At 36.3% G+C, this 22,628-nt stretch overlaps 1 protein-coding gene and 1 long non-coding RNA gene across 19 annotated transcripts; one reads left to right on the top strand and one right to left on the bottom strand.

Moving 5' to 3' along the window:
* The first annotated feature begins 8,013 nt into the window (after positions 1-8,013).
* LOC132631584 (uncharacterized) lies at positions 8,014-8,825 on the top strand. Its single transcript, XR_009578906.1, has 3 exons — positions 8,014-8,234; positions 8,303-8,371; positions 8,452-8,825. It is a non-coding gene; the product is annotated as an uncharacterized LOC132631584 (long non-coding RNA).
* A 2,418-nt stretch (positions 8,826-11,243) lies between these two features.
* LOC132631582 (uncharacterized) lies at positions 11,244-22,339 on the bottom strand. 18 transcript variants are annotated; one of them, XM_060347177.1, is made up of 17 exons: positions 22,023-22,160; positions 21,293-21,351; positions 20,698-20,760; positions 16,069-16,224; positions 15,644-15,941; positions 15,448-15,538; positions 14,875-14,952; positions 14,667-14,790; positions 14,434-14,591; positions 14,211-14,334; positions 13,808-14,127; positions 13,676-13,722; positions 13,332-13,424; positions 12,974-13,058; positions 12,640-12,712; positions 12,023-12,102; positions 11,244-11,476 (listed from the first exon to the last, which is right to left on the bottom strand). In XM_060347177.1, the coding sequence occupies exons 1-11, from the start codon at positions 22,027-22,029 to the stop codon at positions 13,846-13,848; spliced, it is 1,440 nt and encodes a 479-aa protein (XP_060203160.1). In that variant the 5' UTR covers positions 22,030-22,160; the 3' UTR covers positions 11,244-11,476; positions 12,023-12,102; positions 12,640-12,712; positions 12,974-13,058; positions 13,332-13,424; positions 13,676-13,722; positions 13,808-13,845. The 18 variants fall into 18 exon arrangements, with proteins under 18 accessions (XP_060203160.1, XP_060203167.1, XP_060203159.1 ...); XM_060347184.1 differs by lacking the exons at positions 12,640-12,712; positions 22,023-22,160 and adding an exon at positions 22,235-22,339 and having other exon boundaries at positions 20,698-21,122; XM_060347176.1 differs by lacking the exon at positions 12,640-12,712.
* Between the last annotated feature and the right edge of the window lie 289 nt (positions 22,340-22,628).

Genomic DNA, 22,628 nt, shown 5'->3' with positions numbered 1-22,628 from the left:
CAACTAAATCAGCTTTAGTCTGCCGGTTGCATATCACAATTACATAATTTTTATACACTTGTCTAGCTATCACGGGATCACCAACCGGAGTGGATACCTCAAAAGGTTTTATTGGCTCAGGTTTCACCCCAATACGACCAGCAACATACAGAGTAATATAAGATAGGGTAGAACCCGGATCTATCAATGCATACACATCATGGGAAAATACGGATAATATACCTGTAACCACATCCGGGGAGGACTCAAGATCCTGTCATCCGGCTAAAGCATACATACGGGGCTGAGTGGCACCTGAAGTAGATTCTCCCCCTCTGCCTCTACCTCAACCTGCTGGAATCTGGGGAGTCTGCGTTACCGGGCGCACTGAAGAAGAGGAACCAGTCGCTAATCCTGTGGGCTGAACCCCACCTCTACCATACCTCAAGGGACAATCACGCATCAAGTGCCTGGTCTGTCCACAAACATAGCAAGCATATGTGCCCTGGCGACATGGCCCGAGTGTAATTTTCTGCACTGGCTACATCGTGGGACTGGTGGTCTCCTCTGGCTGTAATCACCCCTAAACTAGGAACCTGAAGCTCTCAAACTCTGACCCTGTCTTGAAGGAATGGAGCGGTTAAATCGTAGAGGTGCACTAGTCGCCGACTGTCCTGAGTGTCTAGGATATGTCTGCCTTGATCCCCCTCTACAATCACTACCTGCCCTCATGGATCTGGCCCTCTTGCTTTGCCGTCTATCAATATCACGATCGCCCTTTTGTGGATGTTGTTGTCCTTCTAAATTCTGGGCATGGGCTTGAATGCGGGAAATATCCATCCCATCTTGCAACGAAGCCATCAAACAATCCTTAAATAAATGTGGCCCTAAGCCACTCACAAACCTGTGCACCCTATCTCCCATGTCGGCCACCATAGTCGGAGCATATCTAGCCAATGAATTGAACTGAAGGCTATACTCCCGAGCACTCATATTTTCTTGTTTCAAATTTAAAAATCTATCCGCTCTAGCTCGGCGGACCTCGGGTGGCAAATAGTGGCAGATGAAGGCATCTACAAATTCTTGCCAAACGGGAGGAGGAACATTCTCTTTTCTTGACGATATCCAATTATTGTACCATAATACCGCCACATCTCGGAGTTTATAAGATGCCAACTCCACAAATTCAGTTTCGGAGGCATGAATAATCTTCAATGTTCTCAACATATCATCAATAAAACTTTGCGAGTCTTCATTCGGCTTTGACCCGAAAAACTCCAGAGGATTCAAACTCATGAAACCACGGGCTCTGGTACTAGCTGCCCGATCACTTGGACCCGCATTCTGCCGCTGTGCCTGGGCGGCAACTAACTGCGTCAATAGGTGAATAGCCTCGGTCACTTGTTGACCCGAAGTAGCCGGTGGAGGAACTGGAGGCATAGGAACTGGAGCTGAAGCCCCTTCTTGTTCTTCTATAATAGGGGGAGTGGGAGAAGTATTAGATGGAGCCTCATTATGTGATTCGCTCTCTTCTATATTCATTGGCGGCTCTCTTTCTACCCGCCTTTTCATCGTAGTCTTGCCCTTCTGGGTGGCTGTAGCTTTTCCCTTTGGCGGCATTTCTGAAATCATAGTACACTATTAAGGAGGAGAAAATCTTATAACACCGCTCTATTGCACGATCTCTTAAGATGAAAGATGGTCATTTTTCCTAAATGTCTTGTAGCCTCCTGTTTATTAGTGTGGCGCGCAACACACCATAAACAAGACTCTACTAGACACGGCTCGTAGACACTTCCTAGGACCGAACTGCTCTGATACCACTTTTGTCACGACCCGACTAGGGGCCATGACGGGTACCCGGGGCTAACCACCGAGCACCGCTCATACCATTACCCATCGTACTCATCGAGCGTTCATTCGTTAATCTTATACTCAAATCATAGGAAAACCATTTTTCATTTGGAAACATAATGCTACACCTCGGAAAAATCCTCCATTGTTGTCCAAGTGAATGGACCCGCGAGGAGTACGAGTATCCGATGTTTTCATGAGTAAGAAATAACATTTGACGGCCCTAAGTAAGATTCCGAAGGCAATTGCAATAAGAGATAGGTTATGCTCCATAATGAATAATTATAGGTTCTAAAAATGTGGAAAGTTGCAGATCTGCATTTTGGCCAATTGCACGTAAAATGAAATACGGACCGTAAAGTGGTATACGGCCCGTAAACTGCCATGTCGTATTTTGGCTTCCAAAACTTCGACTTTCTGCCAAATGATCAAATGGTTAAATACGACCTGAAATATGAACCGTAAAGTGGTTTACGACCCGTAAACTGTGTCCGTAAATCACCACGTCTCAGCCTGAGTTTCTGGTTCTGTTATGATTAAACATGACCACGAAGGACTGTCCGTAAACCAAGTTTACGACCACTGTGTTGTTCACTCCAGACCAGATTTTAAGTCATGAAATAAGGGATCCAAGTTTATTATTTCATTTCCACATTTCATCCCTTCTCTCTAAAACATCTCTCTACATTTATTCCACAAGATTTCAAGGATTATTAGTCATCAACAACACAAATCAAGTGAATCAAGTGTAAGGAAACCCATTAAGATTATTCAAGTCAAGAAAATCTTATTGAAGGAAAACTAGGGTTTTTGCTCAAGTGAAGTATTTCGACCAAGGCTCGTTCCTACAACATCTAAGGTAAGATTTATGGTATTTATATGTTGTTCAAGGTAGTTGAGAGTTAAAATGCTTGGACATTAGATGAGTATAGAAAAATGGGTCATGAATGATGAATATTGTTGTGTTGTGATATGAATGTGTTATAAATGATGTTAAGATCATGAAAATGGGCATTGTATATGAATGGACGAAGTCGGGTGATATGACCATGAATATGGGTGAATTGGGAGCGAATTGAGAAATCTAGATAATGTGGTTAATGTAAATGATTAATGGCCATTGTTATGGTATTGTGAATGTATTGTTGACGTTTGGGAGTTGAATTACGATATGGAGGAATGTTGTATAAATAAAGGAGATGCTGTCCGATTTTCTCTAGCTTTAGCCATGTGTGCTAGTTGTCGATTCTAACAATAGTATGACTTTAATGAAGGTATAAACGCAACCGTTGAAAGAGAACGTGCAAGTGGTAAATAGTCGAACGAAAAGGTATGTAAGGCTAACCCTTCTTTCATAAGGCATGGTTCTTTGGCCAAACGTATAAACCTTCTATAAGACTATGATTTCTTCAAATGATTTGATCTTACGAGCTAGTAAGCTCACGATGCTTGATACGTTACGGCTGTACCAAGTTCCTCATATGACGAGTAGGCCTATAAGATAAATACAATGATAACAACGAAGATAGTGATAATGATAGTAATGATGATGAGAATAATATGATGTTAAAGATGCCTACGGGCTATTGTATGTATGTGTGCCTATGAAGGGCTATAATAAGACCTCGAGCTTATGATGCAGGGTAGGATATATGTATATGAATATGTATAGAGTATGTATATGATTACGTAACGCGCGCACACTTCTACAGAAGGTACGGATAACCCTGAAGCCTTGGTAGGGCCAGGTATGTATGACCTTGAGCCTTGGTTGGCCAAGTATGTATGAAACACCGATCCCTTATGGTCGGGTATGCTATACAAAAGCTATATATATATATACATATGACATCAATATGAGTACGAATATGCTAAGGATATGTAAATGTTGTGCAAAGGCTATGTATAAGCAATGTATATGAGATGTAGACGCTAGGAATATGAATATGAATGGGAACATGAATATGAATACGAAAATGAATGTGAAGGTAAATAAGTACGGATATGGATGTATGTACACAGATACGCAATAGAATTGGGTTGTCCTTGTGGGAAAGCAAGAAAGTGCCATGACGACGATATTATTATATCCCATCCTATGTTGTCTCATATGTTGTATATTTTGCTTCTATATTGTTGTTGATCATGTTTTACATACTCAGTACATTCTTCGTACTGACGTCCTTTTGTTTGTGGACGTTGCGTCATGCCCGCAGGTGTGCTGCACAGGGAGACAGGCTCGATCCATAGCTACATTCTCAGAGACTACATAGCAAAGCTCCATTTCCTTCGGAGTCATAGCTTTTGGGTACTTATTCTTTTGTGTACATAATTATGGGCATATCGGGGTCCTGTCCTGCTTATGTGATATGTTATACTCTTCTTAGAGGCTCGTAGACATGTGTATGTGGTTAGATGTGTTTGGCCTTGTCGGCCTATATTTTGTATACCATTTTGTTGGCCTCGTCGGCCCATGTATATTGATGTGGCATAGATGCCTATGATGATATAAAGAGGTTGTTATCCAAAGGGGACTAGTATGATTGATGTATAGAAATGTAAATTTTTACTATGTGGCTCACCTAGATGTTATGTGAAAGTATGTCAAGGGGTGCCCGGGTGGGATAGAACCAGGTGCTCGTCGCGGCCCCCTAGTCGGGTCGTGACACATAATTACCTTATATACATAAGCCCTCCGGCTATAAAAAATAATAATATATATACATATGAGGACGTCGTGAGACCATACTACCCACACATACATATCTACGAGCCTCTACTAGAGTGCTAGACATAGGGACGGGACAGGACCCCGTCGTGCCCAAAATACATATACATATATACATAAAAGAATAAGTCAATGGCACCTCCAGAACAATGGAGTGCCCTCAAGTCAGCTAATAGCTCCTACGAGTCTGGATCACCTCCCTGTCTACCTGTGGGGATGAACACAGCGTCCAAAGAAAACGGACGTCAGTACGAATATTGTACTGAGTATGTAAGGCATGAATGAAATGAAAAAAATAGAGAAATCATAAGACATAAGATGAAGATGTAACCTGCGTAACTTTTAAGGAGGGATACGTTTCATACATATATAATATATAATCGTAGTACATGTATCATCATAGCGCATACATCATCGTATCATATATATATCATCATTGTTAACCCGCGTCCGGGTAACCATCATATGCGGCCCACTAGTGGTGATCATGTCCGGCCTTCTAGGCGCGGTGGAATCATAAGCAGCCTGCCTTAGCGGTGACATGTCCGGCCATTTGGGCACGGTGGAATCACAAGCAGCCCGCCTTTGCGGTGACATGTCTGACCATTTAGGCACGGTGGAATTGTATCATCGTGAGCACATCATAGACTTAACATTATTGTACATCTCATAGGCATATCATGACCTTATCATAACTTAGCATCGTTATACATTTATCATCAAAACATACATTAAAACATGAAGGCAATTATGGCTATGTCGGGGTGACATAAGGTTGTGAACCCCCGATTACATTATGGAGTGGTCATAATCATTATGTCTCACCTTGAAGGAACTATCATTTTAAGGTGAGTGTACATAAGAAAAGCATCAATGGAATCATATTTAGGATCATTAAACTCATGGACATCGTATGTTACTCTAGGATTCTTTATACTTAAATTCATCATTATCATTATCATGCTCGTATTGTATCTCTTTTCTTTATCTTATACATATATAGCTCGTTACAATCATGGACTCATAGTTCCTTTATTTAGGAAAATTATGGAAAATTAGGAAGATTCATGTCATAGGAGTCATGCCTTAGAAAAAAAAAAGGGACTAGCCTTACATACCTTTTCGTTTAGCTACTCTGTCGCTTGAACGTTCCTCTTCCAATATTCACGTTTCTACCTTCAAGAGAGTTCATACTCATATTAGATAATCGATAACATAAGCGTATTTGAACTAAAGCTAGAGAAAATTGGGCAGTATCTCCTTTGTTTCTACTACTTTCTCCATATCATATATCAACTCCCAAACGTCAATAATAACATTCATAATATCATCATCAATAACTTTTGTCAAATTCATCATTATCCAATCCCCACAATTTCCTCTCTTGGTCATCCATAATCATGATCATAATACAACATTACATTCATTCTCATCTATTGTTTCTCTCATGCTCTTAACATCATTCATAACGTAATTACAATCACAACATATCAAGAATCATGATTCATTCCAAGCTACTACTCAAAATAACACTATTCTTACATTCATAACCCATTTTCTATCTCCTTCTACAATCTAAGCGTTTCAACTTTTCAATACCTTAAACAACATGGAATAATCATAAAAATCACCTTTGAATGTGTAGGAACGGGTTTTGGTTGGCAATACTTCACTTGAAGAAAACCCTAGCTTCAACTTCCAAGGGATTTCTTGACTCTAGCAACCCCAAAGAGCTTCCTTGCACTCGATTCACTTGAATTTATGATATGAACCTTTGATTTCCCTTGTAGTCTTGAAAATGGAATGTTCTAGAGGCGTAGAGAGAAGTGGAGAAGTGGAAAGAATGAGAAAATAAAAGTGGGAACATGTATTTATACTTGCAACTTAATCAGCCCGTCGGGCATTATACGGATCACTTATACGGTCCGTATAACATTGTACGGTCCGTATAAGTGTCCGTGGTTCACCACCATGGAAGACATTCTTCCTGTTGGGTTATACGGTCCGTATAAAGTTCCACGGTGCGTGTAAGGTGGTCGTGTAACTCACAGTTTTTCCGAAGTTGTCCTCGTCGTTTCGTTTGATCTCCAATCCTCATACAACCTTCTTAACACTTGTTTAATACTTCATTAAGTTTCTAAACATCCCTATAACTCGTCCTCAAGGCCTTACCGAACAATTCTTGACGCAATAATTTACGAAACCTTTCCTAAACCCCACTTGTACTCCCCTTGTCCTTATCAATCCTTATTTCATCAATTCATATGACTTCAAAATCTTAACGTATTCATTCTAAAACTACAAAATATCCATCTTATAGTCTTAAGAACTTCCTTTTATCCTTAAGCTCGCATTGGTTCATTCACTACACGACGACATGAAATTTCCAAGGTATAACAGTTAGTCACGGTGTTGAATTCTCAAAGGGTGCCTTTGAGTGGTATACTTGGCTAGAGTTTGTCTAGGTGTATTAGTTTGCTTGGCTTGGGGTAGTCAAGTGTGAAGGCTACGATTGGGCTATTGTAAGAGTGAGGGATTATGGGAGTTAATTCCTATCTTACAATCGGTTGTAATCTAAAGTTGCTCGGTTAGTGGAGTTGAAATCCTACTGGGGTAGGTCGTAATTTTTAATCCCTTGAGAAAGGAGTTTTCCACGTAAAAAATCTTGTGTTATTCTTTTACGACACTGTCTGAGAGAACTGGAAGCAACCAGGTCTCTCTATATACTTTGTTTGCTAGACGCGTAGCCTCTAACACTTTTGGATGTGAATTAACTGTCTAATCCATGAATGATTGAGTAACTTTGTATGTTTGTTGGTTAATGAACAATTATTCTCTTTAGTTGCTTCCCTGCTTATGTGAGAACACAATTTAGCAACTCCTCCTAGGTCATATAAAGCAACTCACTACAGCTGCAAGAGAAACAAAATATTATGTTTGATAATGAAACTCCGTTACAAGAGCGGGCTGCAATTCACGCCGACATGTAACTACTCAGTCAATTTATATAGTCTAAATCTTTAATATTGACTGATGAAGAAAAGACCAAAATCTTTGAAGAAAAGACCAGAAGCTAGAGCAAAATAAGGATAAAGCTGCTGAATGTATTGCCACTAAATCTGACCAATTCCACTACTAGGTTGAGGATATCTATCTTAGACTATTCTCTGTTGATCTTAAGGAGAAGACATGGTCTTGTAGGAGATGGAAATTAACAGGAATACCTTGTAATCATGCTATAACAGCTATATGGGTTAAGAAGGATGAGGTCGAAATGTATGTTCATGAATGCTACAGTGTTGAAAAGTACATGAAGAGTTATAGTCCATCCATCTTGCCAATTGTCAGCTCTGAGCAATGGCCTAAGATAGGGATTGAACCACCACTGCCACCCATATACAAAACACAACCAGGTAGACTAAAAAAATTAAGGAAGAAAAGGGTTGCTGCGACAACTCAAAAAGAATCGGATTCTGGAAAGCTTACCTTGTTAAAAGCATCAAGAAAAGGCAGAAAAAAGAAGTGCGGATTATGTGGAAGATTAGGGAATAATAGTAGAATATGCCTTATTCTTATGGGAAGCAGCCACTCTGAAGTTCAACAACAACAATTCCATCAGCGATTCGAAAGGGAAGGCCCTTCTCCACCTAGTAATGCAACAGAAGTAACAGAAGTAAGTAGTCAAATAAGTTGGTTTTCTTCATCAAGGGTAACAATACTAAAAATGTTATTTCGTTGTAGGTTTCAAGCACCATTATTGAGAGTGCAACATCAATGTAGTCCAGTTCCTCTTTTGTAACTGAACAAATTGTAATTGCCTTTCTTCTTGTCTACTCATGTTATCTGTATCAAATTGTACTAGCTGGCTTATTCTCTTCGGTATATTGCAGGTCAATCAACTTAACTAGCCCAGGGTACCTCAACAACAATTGAAGAGTTCTGCATTCATTTTAGAAGAAATGGGTGAGCATTCCAGAGAAGATACAAGGCCACTCTTCCTCGAGAGAATCGGAAAACAATACGTACCACAGTCAAGATTACAAGAAGATCTTTCTCAAAGTAGCAAGAGAGTTGGAAGTGTCCCACGGGCCAAAAGGAATAATTATCCTTAAATAAAGTTAAAGACAAAGACAATCAATGACAATACGTACATGATTTTAGATCTAGTTCTTTCCTGATGACTTTGAAGTTAATCATGTTCTAGTGACATGTAAATGATTGTGTTTTCTCTTTTAAAACAATATGCAGCTTAAATAGTTATCTTTATCCCTGATCTTAACTTAATCGCCTTCATTCTGCACTTTGACTACAGTAGATCATAAGAACTATTGTTATCTACAGCAAAAATGTAGCCAATTTTTAAAAGTACGTTTTGATTGATGTTGATTTTCTCTGTTAAAATTCTTCCAAGATTGCAACTTTTCAAGTTTGGATTCATCACTTTCATCCAATTCAGCTGAATTTGCAAGTACATGAGATCTCATGTGGCCCCCCAATGACTTCCCACAAGGGTACTTTTTGTTACACAAATTGCAAACAAACTTCAAATCTTGATCTTCTTCCATTTCAGCTAAATTTTTGGGAGTATATGACAACAAATCAAACTTGAAAAGAGAAATCAAGAAGTATAAAAGCAAAGAAACAAGTGAACAATTTTGCAAGCTCAAATCATACAACAATGCCACATTTTCAAGAACACCAAAACATTCTCTTAGCCAAGAAGCAAAACTCCATATCAAAAGAAAGAAAGAAAACTAAACTTGGCCTATGGGGTTGATACACCGATCACAAAGTGTTGCTCAAGCAATAGGAATTATAAAAAATAATAAACTAAGTCAGTTGTGGCACTTTTTTGGAAGTAAAAATCAGACTCACAACAAAAAGAATGACTATTTGAATTCCATATATGTGTAATCTCCGTAAGATATATATACCCTTTTGATATCAGTATTTTAAGAATCCCAAATGAAAAAAAAGTCATTATTCTAATTTTTCAGTAAATTGTTCTCTTCCTGTGACGAAGATATAGAAGCGATGGTAGATTAGTGTTGTAGAGAAAAATACAAACTAACATATTTATAATCTTGATCTTCAGAGTCTGATAAGTCTAAGCATAATAAAAAAGGGCAACTGCTATAGCTTTCCTGCTTTCCTCCAATATTGATTCCAAAGTTATAGTCTTTTTCTTTCTTTCTTTTTGTCCCTACGATTGCTACAACACACATAATCATAGCCTTCTAAAAATCGAAAGAGAAAAGATATTATCCAAGAATAAGATGTCATAATTATCATTTAAAATTATTCAGGTGAGAAAATATTTACTCGACTGCTAGAGATTTAATAAATTAGCAGGCCCCTCAAGACACAATCACAATTTCTAAAGTGTAAGTTCAATGCTAAATATCTTAAGTATTGGACCTATCAAGCTTAATTGCTGCATCCGCCTCCATTTACAATATAGTCCATATCACATATATCAACTTGTTTTCACCATATTTACAATACTATTGTGGCATTAGTTGAAGCAGACATGTCCTAAAGAAGAGAAACAATTGATTTTTACCAGAATTTGTCATTTACTGTAGTGATAATAGAGAAAGAACCCCGGGCTTGATTTTGCGCTCCTTCTTCTCAAGTTTCAAACTTTTCTACAACATATTAACTCAGAAATTGTTGTTTAGACTCCCACTGATCGGCTCCCTGAAAAGCTCCTTCTCTCTATTATTAAAGCCAAGTACTCACCCTCCCCAAATGGGCAGTAGATTTCAAAGCCGTACAGCAAGTATCCACATTGATTTATACACTTCTATAGATAATCAAGAAATCAGCAAGCCCACAGGATTATGAATTATCAATGATCCAAATCAAATAGGTGTATTCCAATCCCAATAAAGTGAGAAACTATAGCAAATCTCTAAGCAGCCAAAAAAAAATTAAAATACATAAAGAAAATATCACTAATTAAAAAGAAATGGTCAGTTACCCATATTCAATAGCATGTTTGAAAATTTAACACAGAATTCCCACCCTGAAATTTCAGAGCTCAAATTTTTTCGCTTCCTGAAATTGATAGCTTATTGGTTTCCAAATCCGGTAAGATCTCGTAAGAGCATAGAAGGGAGAGTCAGTGCAATTTTTTAAAGGGATACATACAAAGTTAGGCAAAACACTCCCAACAAACACATTCTCCATAGCCAAACCCATCACCTACTAAACTTGAGCTACCATGCACGTATTGTTTGTAAGAAAAAGCTTCAGCTATGCAATTTATATAACACGATAATCATAGAGCTTAATCGAAAAAGAAGATAAAAAATAGAATCCAAGAACCAAATCAGCTTGACCAGAGCATGTAAAAAAGATCGAAGAGGGATGGAAGAATCGTATATCTCTAGTTGAACTGAATAATGGAGAAGAGAACTCGAACTTTGACATGATTTGAGCAAAAATTACTACGATAATGAGCTCCACCTTGAATTTCCTCTTGAAATTTGGTTGAATTATGCCATTTGAAGAGACCAAAAGCTTAACAAAGAAGGAACAGAGAAAGAGAACTCCATTGCTGAGATAGGAAAGTGAAATGTTCATTGTAAAATGTGTCACGTGAATGAGGTCCTGATACTTCTAGATATACTAGATGGTTTGTGCCCGTGCTAGGCACGGGCGTTAGTTAGTACTGAGATGCAAATAAAGGAGAGATGATTAAACTAAATATTAACATAACATGGTTCATAGTATATTACATTCATTTGTGGAACAAAGTTACAGAAGTAGTTTGCAGGAAAGACAAAAGTACAAAGATTGTAGGTGCTCCAACATTTGTATGAGGTTGGGCTGAAATCTGAATTCTGGCAGTTGAGCATAAGTATGCTCTTGAAAGATAAAACTCTTTCATGACCTGGGAACTTTCATGACCTGCGAAGAAATTGAAGGAATAAACTTACATAATCCAGTAGATAGTAAAGTAATACTGTAAACATAAAGAAAGTTTAATGACTCTTACTTTGCTTACTGGTACAAAGGATAGAACAAATGTTGATAGAGAAGAAAGTTAAAATCAGTTAAGAACTTGGCAGAAAAATTGGGATGTCTCTTTTCTCTTCACCCTTTGCTTTAAAAAATTGAGGTTGGGGGTTGTGGTGGTGGGTGGGTGCCATTGCCTTTCACATAAAGAACAGCAAGGACTATGAACTCATATTTCTGCCAATTCCTTTACAGTCTAGAACTTGATAATATGAGAAGAAAGTTAAAATCAGTTAAGAACTTGGCAGAAAAATTGGGATGTCCCTTTCCTTTCCACCCTCTACTCTAAAAAATTGAGGGTGGGGGTTGTGGTGGTGGGTGTGTGCCATTGCCTTTCACATAAAGAACAGCAAGGACTATGAACTCATATTTCTACCAATTCCTTTACAGTCTAGAACTTGATAATATGATCGAAGAATACAGAAATTCCGTACTTACCACAAAATACTGTGTGCATACTGGGCATTCATGTGGCCTGTCCTTCTCTAGCTAGAACCAAACGACGTGATGCTCATCTTCTGTTAAATTAGAAAACAACTTAGAAGATTAAGTGAACTGGCTAAAGGAAAATATCTGTAACAGAGATAGACTTACTGTCTTCACTTCCTGGACATCCTACAATTCTTTTGTCATAGTAGGATTTAAAACATATTCAAATACTTGATCATGTTCCCACACATTTAATTGGAAAGATAACTTATATTTTTAGTAGCTATCAATGTAAACAATCTCTTCATACATAATCCTTTGTTTTTCGTGGATAAATGTGTCTGAAGACTCATAAGCACACAATGTAATTCATTAGCAGATTTCATTACTGATAGCAATATAATAATTACATTTCAGTGTGTTAAAATGTGAAAAAAAGGAAAAATCAAAAGAATTTTTTTAGTCACAACTGATTGGACATTGGAGTTTGACAAGTTTCTAGTGATTTTTGATAGGGTAAATGGTATTTCATTGATGGTATCAATGTTAATTGTGCACAATTGGAAGAAAGGTGCATAGTTGGATGGACTAAGGGTCAATCTCATTTTTTCAATAAAGGCTCATACCCATAATTTTACAGCAACAAGGTCTTAATATGTTTCCACTTCGCAAAGATGATCCTCATAATAACACCATTCCCTAGAAACAGGAAATTAAAAAGACAATGAAAAACAACAGTAATAGTCTAAATCATGAAACCCTGATATATGTTACCTAGTGGAACCCAAATAACCTAATCAAGGAACTCAAGATGTTCTATTTTATTTTTTGTTCCAATAATATTGATCTTAGCAGCACAATTACAAATAAGAAGCACAAAGGAAGTACAAAATTTTACCAAATAACTTTGAAATAAAACAGAAAGAAAAAGAAAAAAAAACAATAACAAACAGATTGAACCTTTTATATTCTTTAAGCAAGTTAACCAGATGTGCAATCACCAGAAACAAGAAACCTTGAACAACCGCAACCCATAAGCATTCCACTGTAACATTGAAAAAAAAAATCAAGTTATTTACACTTCACACCCTATTAAAGTACAAAAATAAACCAATCCAGTTTCAACAAATGGTCCAATTTGAGATCTAATAAACCTACATGCAAAAAGAAAATCTAACAGAGTGGGTAATTTGTATACTCCACAGTTAAATCAGGAGGGCAAAAAAAATGGTAGATCTGTAGCTAACAGATTAATTTACAAACAGATATGATGTTAGAACCTGAAAATTGGGAAGAAAGCAACATAGCAGAGACTGACCTTTATTCCATGACTATAGAAGTCACTGGAAATCTATGTACAAGCCAAAAATTGAGCAAGTTATAGTCAAAACTTCATTTTCCTGCAAAACAACTGTTGATATGTATTTAAAAAAATTTAGTGAGTAGTAGTTGTTGGGAAGAGGGGAAAATTAAGCAATCAGCTAAATATAAAGGATCACCAATATCAGTGTCTAGATGCTGAGCATAAATTAAGGGAAGTAAATGAAAAAGTAAATTTCCTAAAGATTACCAAACAAAGATCGCAACTTTAAACCAAAATACTTGAGATGAAGTAGGTGAAACATCTAAGTGATAAATGATAAGAACTTTCGTTGTAATTACCTTTGTTCCATGAAAGCCAAAAGTGGTTGCAAAATTAGTTGGTTAACCTGTGTAAAAGGAAGATGATAGTTGTTAATGAAAGCTGTGATATATATTTATAGAAAGATTGAGAAGAAGAAATGTGTTGTTGACCTTCATTTCCTTTTCACTGGAGTTGTTGGCTCCAGTTTCTAATTCATCTTGACTGATTCGCCTTGTTCGGTTGGCAGGTTTGTTTTTGTATCATGGGAAGATACATGTTCTTTTTTCCTTTTACTGTTTTTGCTGATATTGATTGATGCTGTGGTTGGTGCTGGGAGAGAATGAATAATGCTTTCCTTTTCAATGCATGACTGGATATACAATTTTGAAGATGATGTGGATGAAGCACGGCCAAATGGCTTCTTCACTTGAATTCTGAACAGCTTCTGGTCAAATTTGCTTTGGAAATCTTCCACAGGCAGGTTGTCATTCTAGGGGGAAAAAAATTCGTTTAATTTTTTGAAAGTTTATTTAGGAGGTGATTATGTATAAATTGTTTTTTTACAAATTGTACCTCAGCTGAAGCTCTTTCGTAAATCTCTGCTGCAGTAAGAGATAATAGTTTTTTTCCTTCTTTGTCCATAATCATCCCAGTTGCTGACCCAGAGGCATCTTTGAGATTCACATCAAATCGACACCTATAGTATTATATGTATAAAAAAATTATTATTTGTTGTTGAGAGTAAAAAGATTTTTGCAGACTGTAAAAATGTCTCCGAAAATAGATCCAAAAGTACCTGGGAACCAACATACTCTGCTTATTACAATTCATGCAGTGAATTTTTCTCTTGGTCGTACTGCGTACTTCTTGTCCACAGCTTGAACAATTCAAAACACAGAAAGACCTGAGGCTATTTGGGAAGGATATTTTTGCTTCAATGTAGAATGCCTTTCCCTGTATTAGGAGATGAGACTAATGATTGTCAGAATAGACTCTAATATGAAACTATGAATAAAACAATGTACTAACGTCTTCCTGGGATTGAATGTTTGCAATTGGCACTACTTCATTCATTAAAACAAAGATGAGAGATCCAGATCTGGATGTACTCCGCATAGTGAAAGAGGTAAGGGTTTCTTTGTTTTGTGCGACCCTGTGCAAAACAAAAAGCTTAACTATTTAGAATATTAATTCTAATAGAAAAATAGGTAGAATATAGGGAGAAGTAATGTAATACCATTCTTGTAGTTGTTGACACTGTGAATAAGGTGGATCAATTTGTATTGTTGTGCTAACTTTGTTGTCAATGATATACCTACATCAATTACATTACATGTCGATGAAGTTAATTCTATTTGTAGTCAATTATATTGTTGTAGACATTATTAATTAAAATGTCAATATCTATTAAAGCAAAACTTCAATACCACATAGACCACATATGCATACTCTAATAAATTTCAAGGAAGATGAATGAGAGAGATACATTCGATTAATTAAAAGTTGAAGGTTAAATGTAATCAATAGATATGGAAAATTTTAAAAAGTGAGGAAAAATAATTGCTAAAAATTCATATTAAATCAAGAATCAACTATTGGTAGTTGAAATATTAAAAAATATAGGAAGTGTTGTTTATTATAGCTCACCTTCAAATTTGGATGCCCCAATACGTGTTGCAAGAATTATAGGATATTCTTTGGTTACTGTTCATGACAAAATGGGCAGTATTTGTAGTGTCTCTTTTGTAGCGTAAAATAGTAAGAATAAAAGAAACTATGAAAAAGCCTAAAGTTAGATGAAAACACTTACAGGGTATCAATAACAATGAGCTCTTGCAATCTTTTGTCGACACTCGCAACATATCTTGGTGGGGAACAGTTGACAATAATTGCAAGTATGTCTGTTGACAAGAGGTTTTAAAGTCAGTAAATGAAGATTTGAAGTGATAAATTGGTAGTTTATATTAGAGTAAAATTTAGTGAGTAAAAGAATAAAACAGTCGTACTGAATTCTTTTTTAGTCAGAGTATTATTGATATCTTGGAAGGCCTGATCCTTAATATCTAAGAAGGAGGTAACATTAAGCTTTGTAGGAGGCGGCAACGCATCTTCAGCATTCTTTTCAATTGGATCAATGATGGTCTTTTTATCGAGAACCCATTCAAATGCATGTAATGGACTTTCATATTTCAGATTTGGTAGTTGTATGCGTGCACCCGTTATCCAGTAGGTATGATAAAGTTTCATCAGACTCTGATAAATGGGGATGTCATCTCCATAAACAATTGCTTTTATTTGATCTTCCTGTAGAAATTTGTGCAAGACATATGTGTTCAAAGTGTAAGTATATAGTTGAAAGATGTAAGACAAAACATATTCATTAGTTGGTACAGTAACAAAATGTAAATTATTTGGAAAAGTAAAGATGCACCTGCTCATCTTGAACAATCATGTTCAGATATTTTATCTTTTTTACATTACTTTCACCTGGTCCACATATATCTACAACTTGTATCTTACAAGTCCAGTCAGCTGTGTCCGTAGTTATTACATGTATACCCAGTTTTTGTGCCATTTTTTGCTGAAGCTGAAAAATAATGAAGGAACAGTGTTTCAGTAAGTTAGCGGGATAAATGGAGGAATACTAAATAGAAAACATAAAATCAGACTGATAACTTACAGATTCTTAAGCTGTTATTAGATATATAGTCAATCAAACAGTTTAAGAGAAAGCTTTTTTGATAATTTCACTATATACTATATTGTAAGTCGAATGATCATCGAGGTTGTCTGTTGTTGCGGGGCGAATTAACAGCTTTACACAATCAGAACTTTTTGCTCGTGACAAAGCAACGTAAAGTTGACCGTGTGAAAATACAGGTTCACGTAAATAAATTCCAACAAAGTCTAATGTTTGACCTTGAGCTTTATTTATAGTCATAGCAAAACATAGTCTAATCGGAAATTGTGTTCTTTTAAATGGAATAGGTAATTTTTCATCTTGTGATGATAATAATGGTATGCGAGGAATAAAAACATGTTTGCCTTTAAAGTCACCGCTTGCAATTTTGGCACTAATAACGTGAGTTTTGAAATTAGTACAAATTAGGCGGGTGCCGTTACATAAACCTTCAGAAGGGTTCAAATTGCGCAGTAGGATAACAGGGCAATTTTGTTTTAGAACTAACTTATATGGAGGTAAACCAGAAGGATTTAAAGTATGCAAAAAATCTTCATATTGGCTTTGATCTTTTGGCTCTACAGTTTCGTCAATTCCGACAAAAGTCACAATAGTGTTTGGAAATTGATCTATGAACATTTGATTAATTTCATCTACAAAATCATTTTTGGTTGTTAGGATAACGCGAGATGTCACAGAGGATGTATCGTGGATGAGTGTGTTTACATTGGGATGAATAGTTTTGAACAAGATGTTCAATGATTCTTTTTCGTTTGTAAATGGAATGAGAAAAGATTCTGGAATTTCAATTTTATTATGTTCATTAACCTTTTCCCTGCCATCTCCAATTCTCAGTAAATACTCACAGAATGTAGGATCAATTCTAGCACGCATATTTTTTGACAGTCGGTATTTTTCTAGAAGATCCCAGATGTTTGAGTTCAATAGACATTCATGAATAAAGTCCTCTCTTTTCCCGCTCTGTACAACTGGCAAAGTTTGTCTAAAGTCACCACCAAAAACAACTACCTTTCCACCAAAGAGTGTATTTGAGTCCATAATATCTCTCAAAAGTAAGTCAAAAGTCTCAACAAGCTTTTTTTTTGCCATAGATACTTCGTCCCATACTATTAGCTTTGCATCTCGAATTAAAGATGCAAGTGAACTTTGTTTACTAATATTGCAGCTATGACTTTTATTTGTGTCAATAGGCAGTTTAAAACGTGAGTGAGCAGTTCGTCCTCCTGGGAGGACGGAAGCTGCAACACCAGAAGTTGCTGTTGCTAATGCTATAAATCCTTTAGATCGTACAGTAGCTAGTAAAGCACGATATAAAAAAGTTTTTCCAGTTCCTCCAGGACCATCGATAAAAAAAGCACCCGTTCCATTTGAAAATATCCTATTAAGGATTGCATGATATGCTGTTTGTTGCTCTTTATTCAATTTTTTGTATAGCAATAAATCCTCCTCAGTCACAACTATGTTTCTTTCCAAGTGGATGTCTCTAGCCTCTTGAATTCCAGTAAAAGAGGTGGAAGGTGAGATTTTTTCTGATATAAGTTTAAATTCATTAATATCACGTCCCATTGAATGTAAAAAATCGTTAATCTGATTTAGCACTAAATAACGAATGTTGTTTGTTTGTATGTTTGGTGTAGCTGTAAAATCTTCAGACATAGAAGATTCAAATCTTTCCCATAATCCTTTCGGATTAGCAGGGTTACAATAAACTAATAGTGTTGCAAATAAACGTCTCAAACTGTATGGCATTTGGTAATTAGTAGCTTCTGACATACATTCAATTAAGTTGTTGTCACAAGCTAGCAAGCCTCTTTTTTCAGCAGCTTCTCGGAATGTGCTACAACATCTTCCATTAACAGTTCTAAGATCTTCGTAGGATTTTGGTCCTCTTATGTTCATCAACAATAGTCGAAGATAGTATCTTTCTCCTTCTGTTGGATGACAAGTGACAATACGACCAATAACATTACCTTGTATTCTTCGTGTCCACATTCTATCGCTTGTTGACCAGACAAAGTATTGGGGGAATTCTTTGTATAGTAAGTTAAGTTCATTTGCAACTGCATTTGTTGCATTCATTGAAAAGAATTCTGTTAACATTGTTTTTGTAGTTGTAGGATTATTTAAGACTGAGTTTAGAGTTGCAGTTGTCTTAAAGGAAACATATTGTTGTTCCTTAAGATGAAGCTGAAGATGGTAGACTGCTGGATTCATTTCACTAATAGGAAAGGCGAACAAACGCCACATAGCTTATGGCGGTGAAACCCATCTAGCTGATCGATAGTCTCTTATTTCGTCTATTTCTACATCAGAATCATTACTATGTACATGCAAAGCAATTTTATCATGCCCCTTACAAATGTATTTATAGATATATTTGACAACTTTAACATCCGAGCAAATTTCAACATTTATGTGACAATTGAACTTGCTTAATAGATATGGATTGTAAGGAACAACCCATGAATTGTCGAGATATTGAGTTCTAACCTTGAAAAAATTTCCGGTATCTTGCCTTCTATAAATTGGGTAAGAATTCTTACCTTTACATGTTTCAGGGGCATAACTTTTGGGATATTTAAATTTACAGTGTCCCGTCTTTATCATGCATGGGCTTTTAGGATTTAAACTTCCGCAAGGTCCATGCATCATATGCTTAATAACCAATGAATGTAAATAATGATTTGTGTCAGGGTTTGGTATTTCAGCACAAATAACTTTATCATAAGCTTCAGGTGTTAATAATTTGTATTCATCAGCAAGTATGATAAGGAAATGAGCATGTGGGAGACCTCGTTTTTGGAATTCTATAGTGTACATAAAAGCTGCTACTTTTCCAAATATACCTTTTTTAATGATGGCTGACTTTAGTTCTTCTACCTTTGCTTTAAATGTACGACTTATTAAATCTGGTCTGTTTTGGACTTCATCAGTAGGTAGTAAGAGAACTATTTCTGGCCATGAAGGATTGCATGTCATTGTTAGGAAGATATCAGGTTTACCAAAGTGTTGCACTAATGCAATAGCGTCCATATATCGACGCCGCATGTCTCTTGGACCTCCAGTAAAGCTAGCAGGAAGGAATGTTTTTATGCCAATTTTTGAAGTGCCTCTTTCTCCTTGCCTTAGAAGATCCCTAAGACCTGCCAATACTTCAAGCCTAAACAAATCTTGATTGAATAACAAAAAGTCCAATCTTTGTGTTTCCACTTTTATAAATTCATCTACAGAATATTGCTGGAATAACCTTCCAGAATGTAAAGTTCCATTATCTTCATTGTCTCTAATCTGAAGTTTATAGCAGTAATATTCACGACATGACACATTGTTTTTATTACGTCTCCCTTTTTGTAAGATTTCTTCTTCGATGTTAAGAAGTCCATCAATTGAGCACCAGTTAGAGACAGAAGGAAGTTGCTCTTGATTGTGGGAAGAATGATTCCTGGAAGAGCTACGTTTTTCTACAATTTTTTGGATGCCGGAGTGCCACCCATTTTCTCCGTAGGGAAACAATAAAGGGTATTGTAATGGATCATAACAACCATAATGATAGCGTACCAACTGGCTACTATCACAGTGGGTGTAAATTCGAATATGCGGTGATGAGATAGCATTGTTAGAGTCATCATCAACCCATATAGCTGCAACTTCTGAGACACTGGGTAAATTATATGTTCGTTGGTCCAAGGCAGAATCACATTTAAGTGCAATATAGAAATTGGACAGGTTTGGAATGCCCGTTAAAGATTTCAGAAACATAGAGTATGGATTAACTTTTAGAATGTCTATCAATTTTGCAATAACTGATCTGTTCAGATTCTCTGAAAAGGCCATTTTATTAACTATATCGTCCTCATTGTCATAAAAATAAAGCTGTAGGTTTCTTGGTTCATTATTGTAGGGAATGAGGTTGTTTATAAAATGGTACATTTGTCCTTGAACTTTAAAGGTATAGATACCTTGAGTTCTGGTTGCTAACTCCTTATTGTACTTTACTCCTAGTGAAGTAAATGCAAACATGTTATTATATGTTCTTACATAAGTACGGAAATGATTGGATTCATCAGTGACACCTAAGTAAAGGCTTTTTAACTTGGAAGGCAACTGGTGAGAAACTAATTTCACTGAACCTTTACTGCAGCAGAAGCTAGGAGGTTCATATTGAAATCTCCTGGCTTTACAAAATTTGCAGTTTGGAACTTTCTTTAAAATGGAAGGACTACAAGGTAGTTCTTTGATATTCCAACAACCCATCAGTGTTGACCTATGTCCTGCAGAATTCTAGTGTAGTTTAGTAAGAGCCAAACCTAGGAAAATGGGATAAGTAATGTAACAATATGATCATGATTAAAAAAAGACCTCTAACAGTTGGTAGTGATTGGCGTAAGCTAGAACGGTCATTACATGTTCCGGATGTCGATCCTGCAAGGATTAACATATCAACTATAGTGAATAACTATGTAGCTGCAGCTTTAAATTCTTAAAGTTAATTTACGCTAACCTATTTCATACACACTAGCACATTGAGTTGGTTGTTCCTTGGCAGGAGGAGTAGAAAGTCCGTCTCTAATGAAGGTAGTAGTCGGCAACGGAATCAAGTTTGGAGGTTCAGGGGAAGAATCAATCTGCATGGAGTGGCTAGTAGAAGAATTTTCAGAAAGACGACGCCTTCTTGTAGAATAGGCTGCACGACGGCGTTCCAGCAGAGCTTCCTTTTGTTCAGCTGGCATTGCTCAATAAGCAATACGGCGTCTAAGGTTTCTTTCACTATTTTTGTCGGACATCTGATGTCAAGTGTTTAATAGAGTTCTTTTGTTAAAACTGGAATTTTCGCAATCCTAATGTTTAATTTGATGTTAAAGCACAGATGTCAATTTATCATAATATAGACTGAAAAGCGCAAGCATTGAGCATTATAACTAAACATATAGGACAGAAGAAATCGAGAATTTACCCTATCAGTCAGAGTATTTTCTTGCTTTCTTCGCTTGAGGAAATTTGACTTTGAAAATCCTGCGAAAGCCAAAGTGGTCGATAATTAATTTTCCAGAACAAACATTCTACTGAAACCAAACCATTAGAAACTCCGATAATTGTCACTACCACCGGAAAATAGAAGTGCAATAAAAGGAAAACAATGTCAAATGCCTAAAATCCACAACCAAACAGAGCAGCAAGAATAAAATAAATACCAAAGAAATCATACAGAAATAAACAAAATGACACCCCAAAACAGCAAAACCAAAAAAGAAAAAAATGAAAGCACAAAGAGACTCTCTGTTTCAATTTCTTGGCAGAGATATGAGAAAGAATAGTACAGAAACAATAACAAAAGAGAAACAATAGAAATCCTTACCAAATGGTAGTTAAGTTGTTTCAGGTATACCACCGAACACATTGGGTTCATTAGTCTTTGTAGCTTAAAATTTCATCATAGTAAAGAATGAAGATAAGAAAAAAGTAGAAATAGAGAAAAAGCCATCAAAATGGAATTAGTCACAAACCGTAAAATATAAAGAAAGAACACCATGAATAGCTAAAAAATATTAAGTACCAAAGACCCAATCTTCCAACATCAAGTTTAATATTACAGAATTTGCACAAACGATTCAATTTGCAGTAATTAATTAATGCGAATATTCGAAAAGACACAGTAATCCAAAATAATACACAATTACATGTACCAGTCATCTATTTCAACCATGCATGTGTGGATTAGATAGAATTACAAAAGTTGAACAAAAAAGGAACAAATTTCAAGGGAATCCAAAAGTGATGGGCAGAAATGCTTCAAGAAAGGGAACGAACAGGAGAAAACTTATCGAATGTAGTGAAAGAAGTAGAAGCTAGAAAATCAAAAGAAAAATCAAAAACCCTAGAGGGAAGAAGAACTCACTAGAAAGTAACCTTGGAGGAAGAAAAAGGACGGAGAGAGAGAAAATAAGTCAAATGAAGTCGCTGAAAAGATACAGGTGGGTCTCTTAGCAACACATATGTACATATATTTTGGGAAGAAGAAAGAACCTCATTTAGGTTATTATTAACAGAAATGCCATTCGTCGTACATATAGGCTCACACTTATTATAAAGTTAAAGTTAAAAGTTAAAAAATAAGAAAAGATTTTATTAGTATTTGTATATAATATTATGTAAAATACCATTAGTGTCCTTGATAGTAGTGACGGGTCTGTTTGCATTGGTAACCACCGTTAGTACAAGGACAAAAATCAATCACTTTATTAATTAAAGGTTAAATGTGGGGAGTCAAATATCACAAGAATCAAAACCAT

The sequence above is a fragment of the Lycium barbarum genome, chromosome 3 (assembly GCF_019175385.1).
Source record: "Lycium barbarum isolate Lr01 chromosome 3, ASM1917538v2, whole genome shotgun sequence".
NCBI classification, from domain to species: domain Eukaryota; kingdom Viridiplantae; phylum Streptophyta; class Magnoliopsida; order Solanales; family Solanaceae; genus Lycium; species Lycium barbarum.
This window is presented reverse-complemented; position numbering and strand designations above follow the sequence as displayed.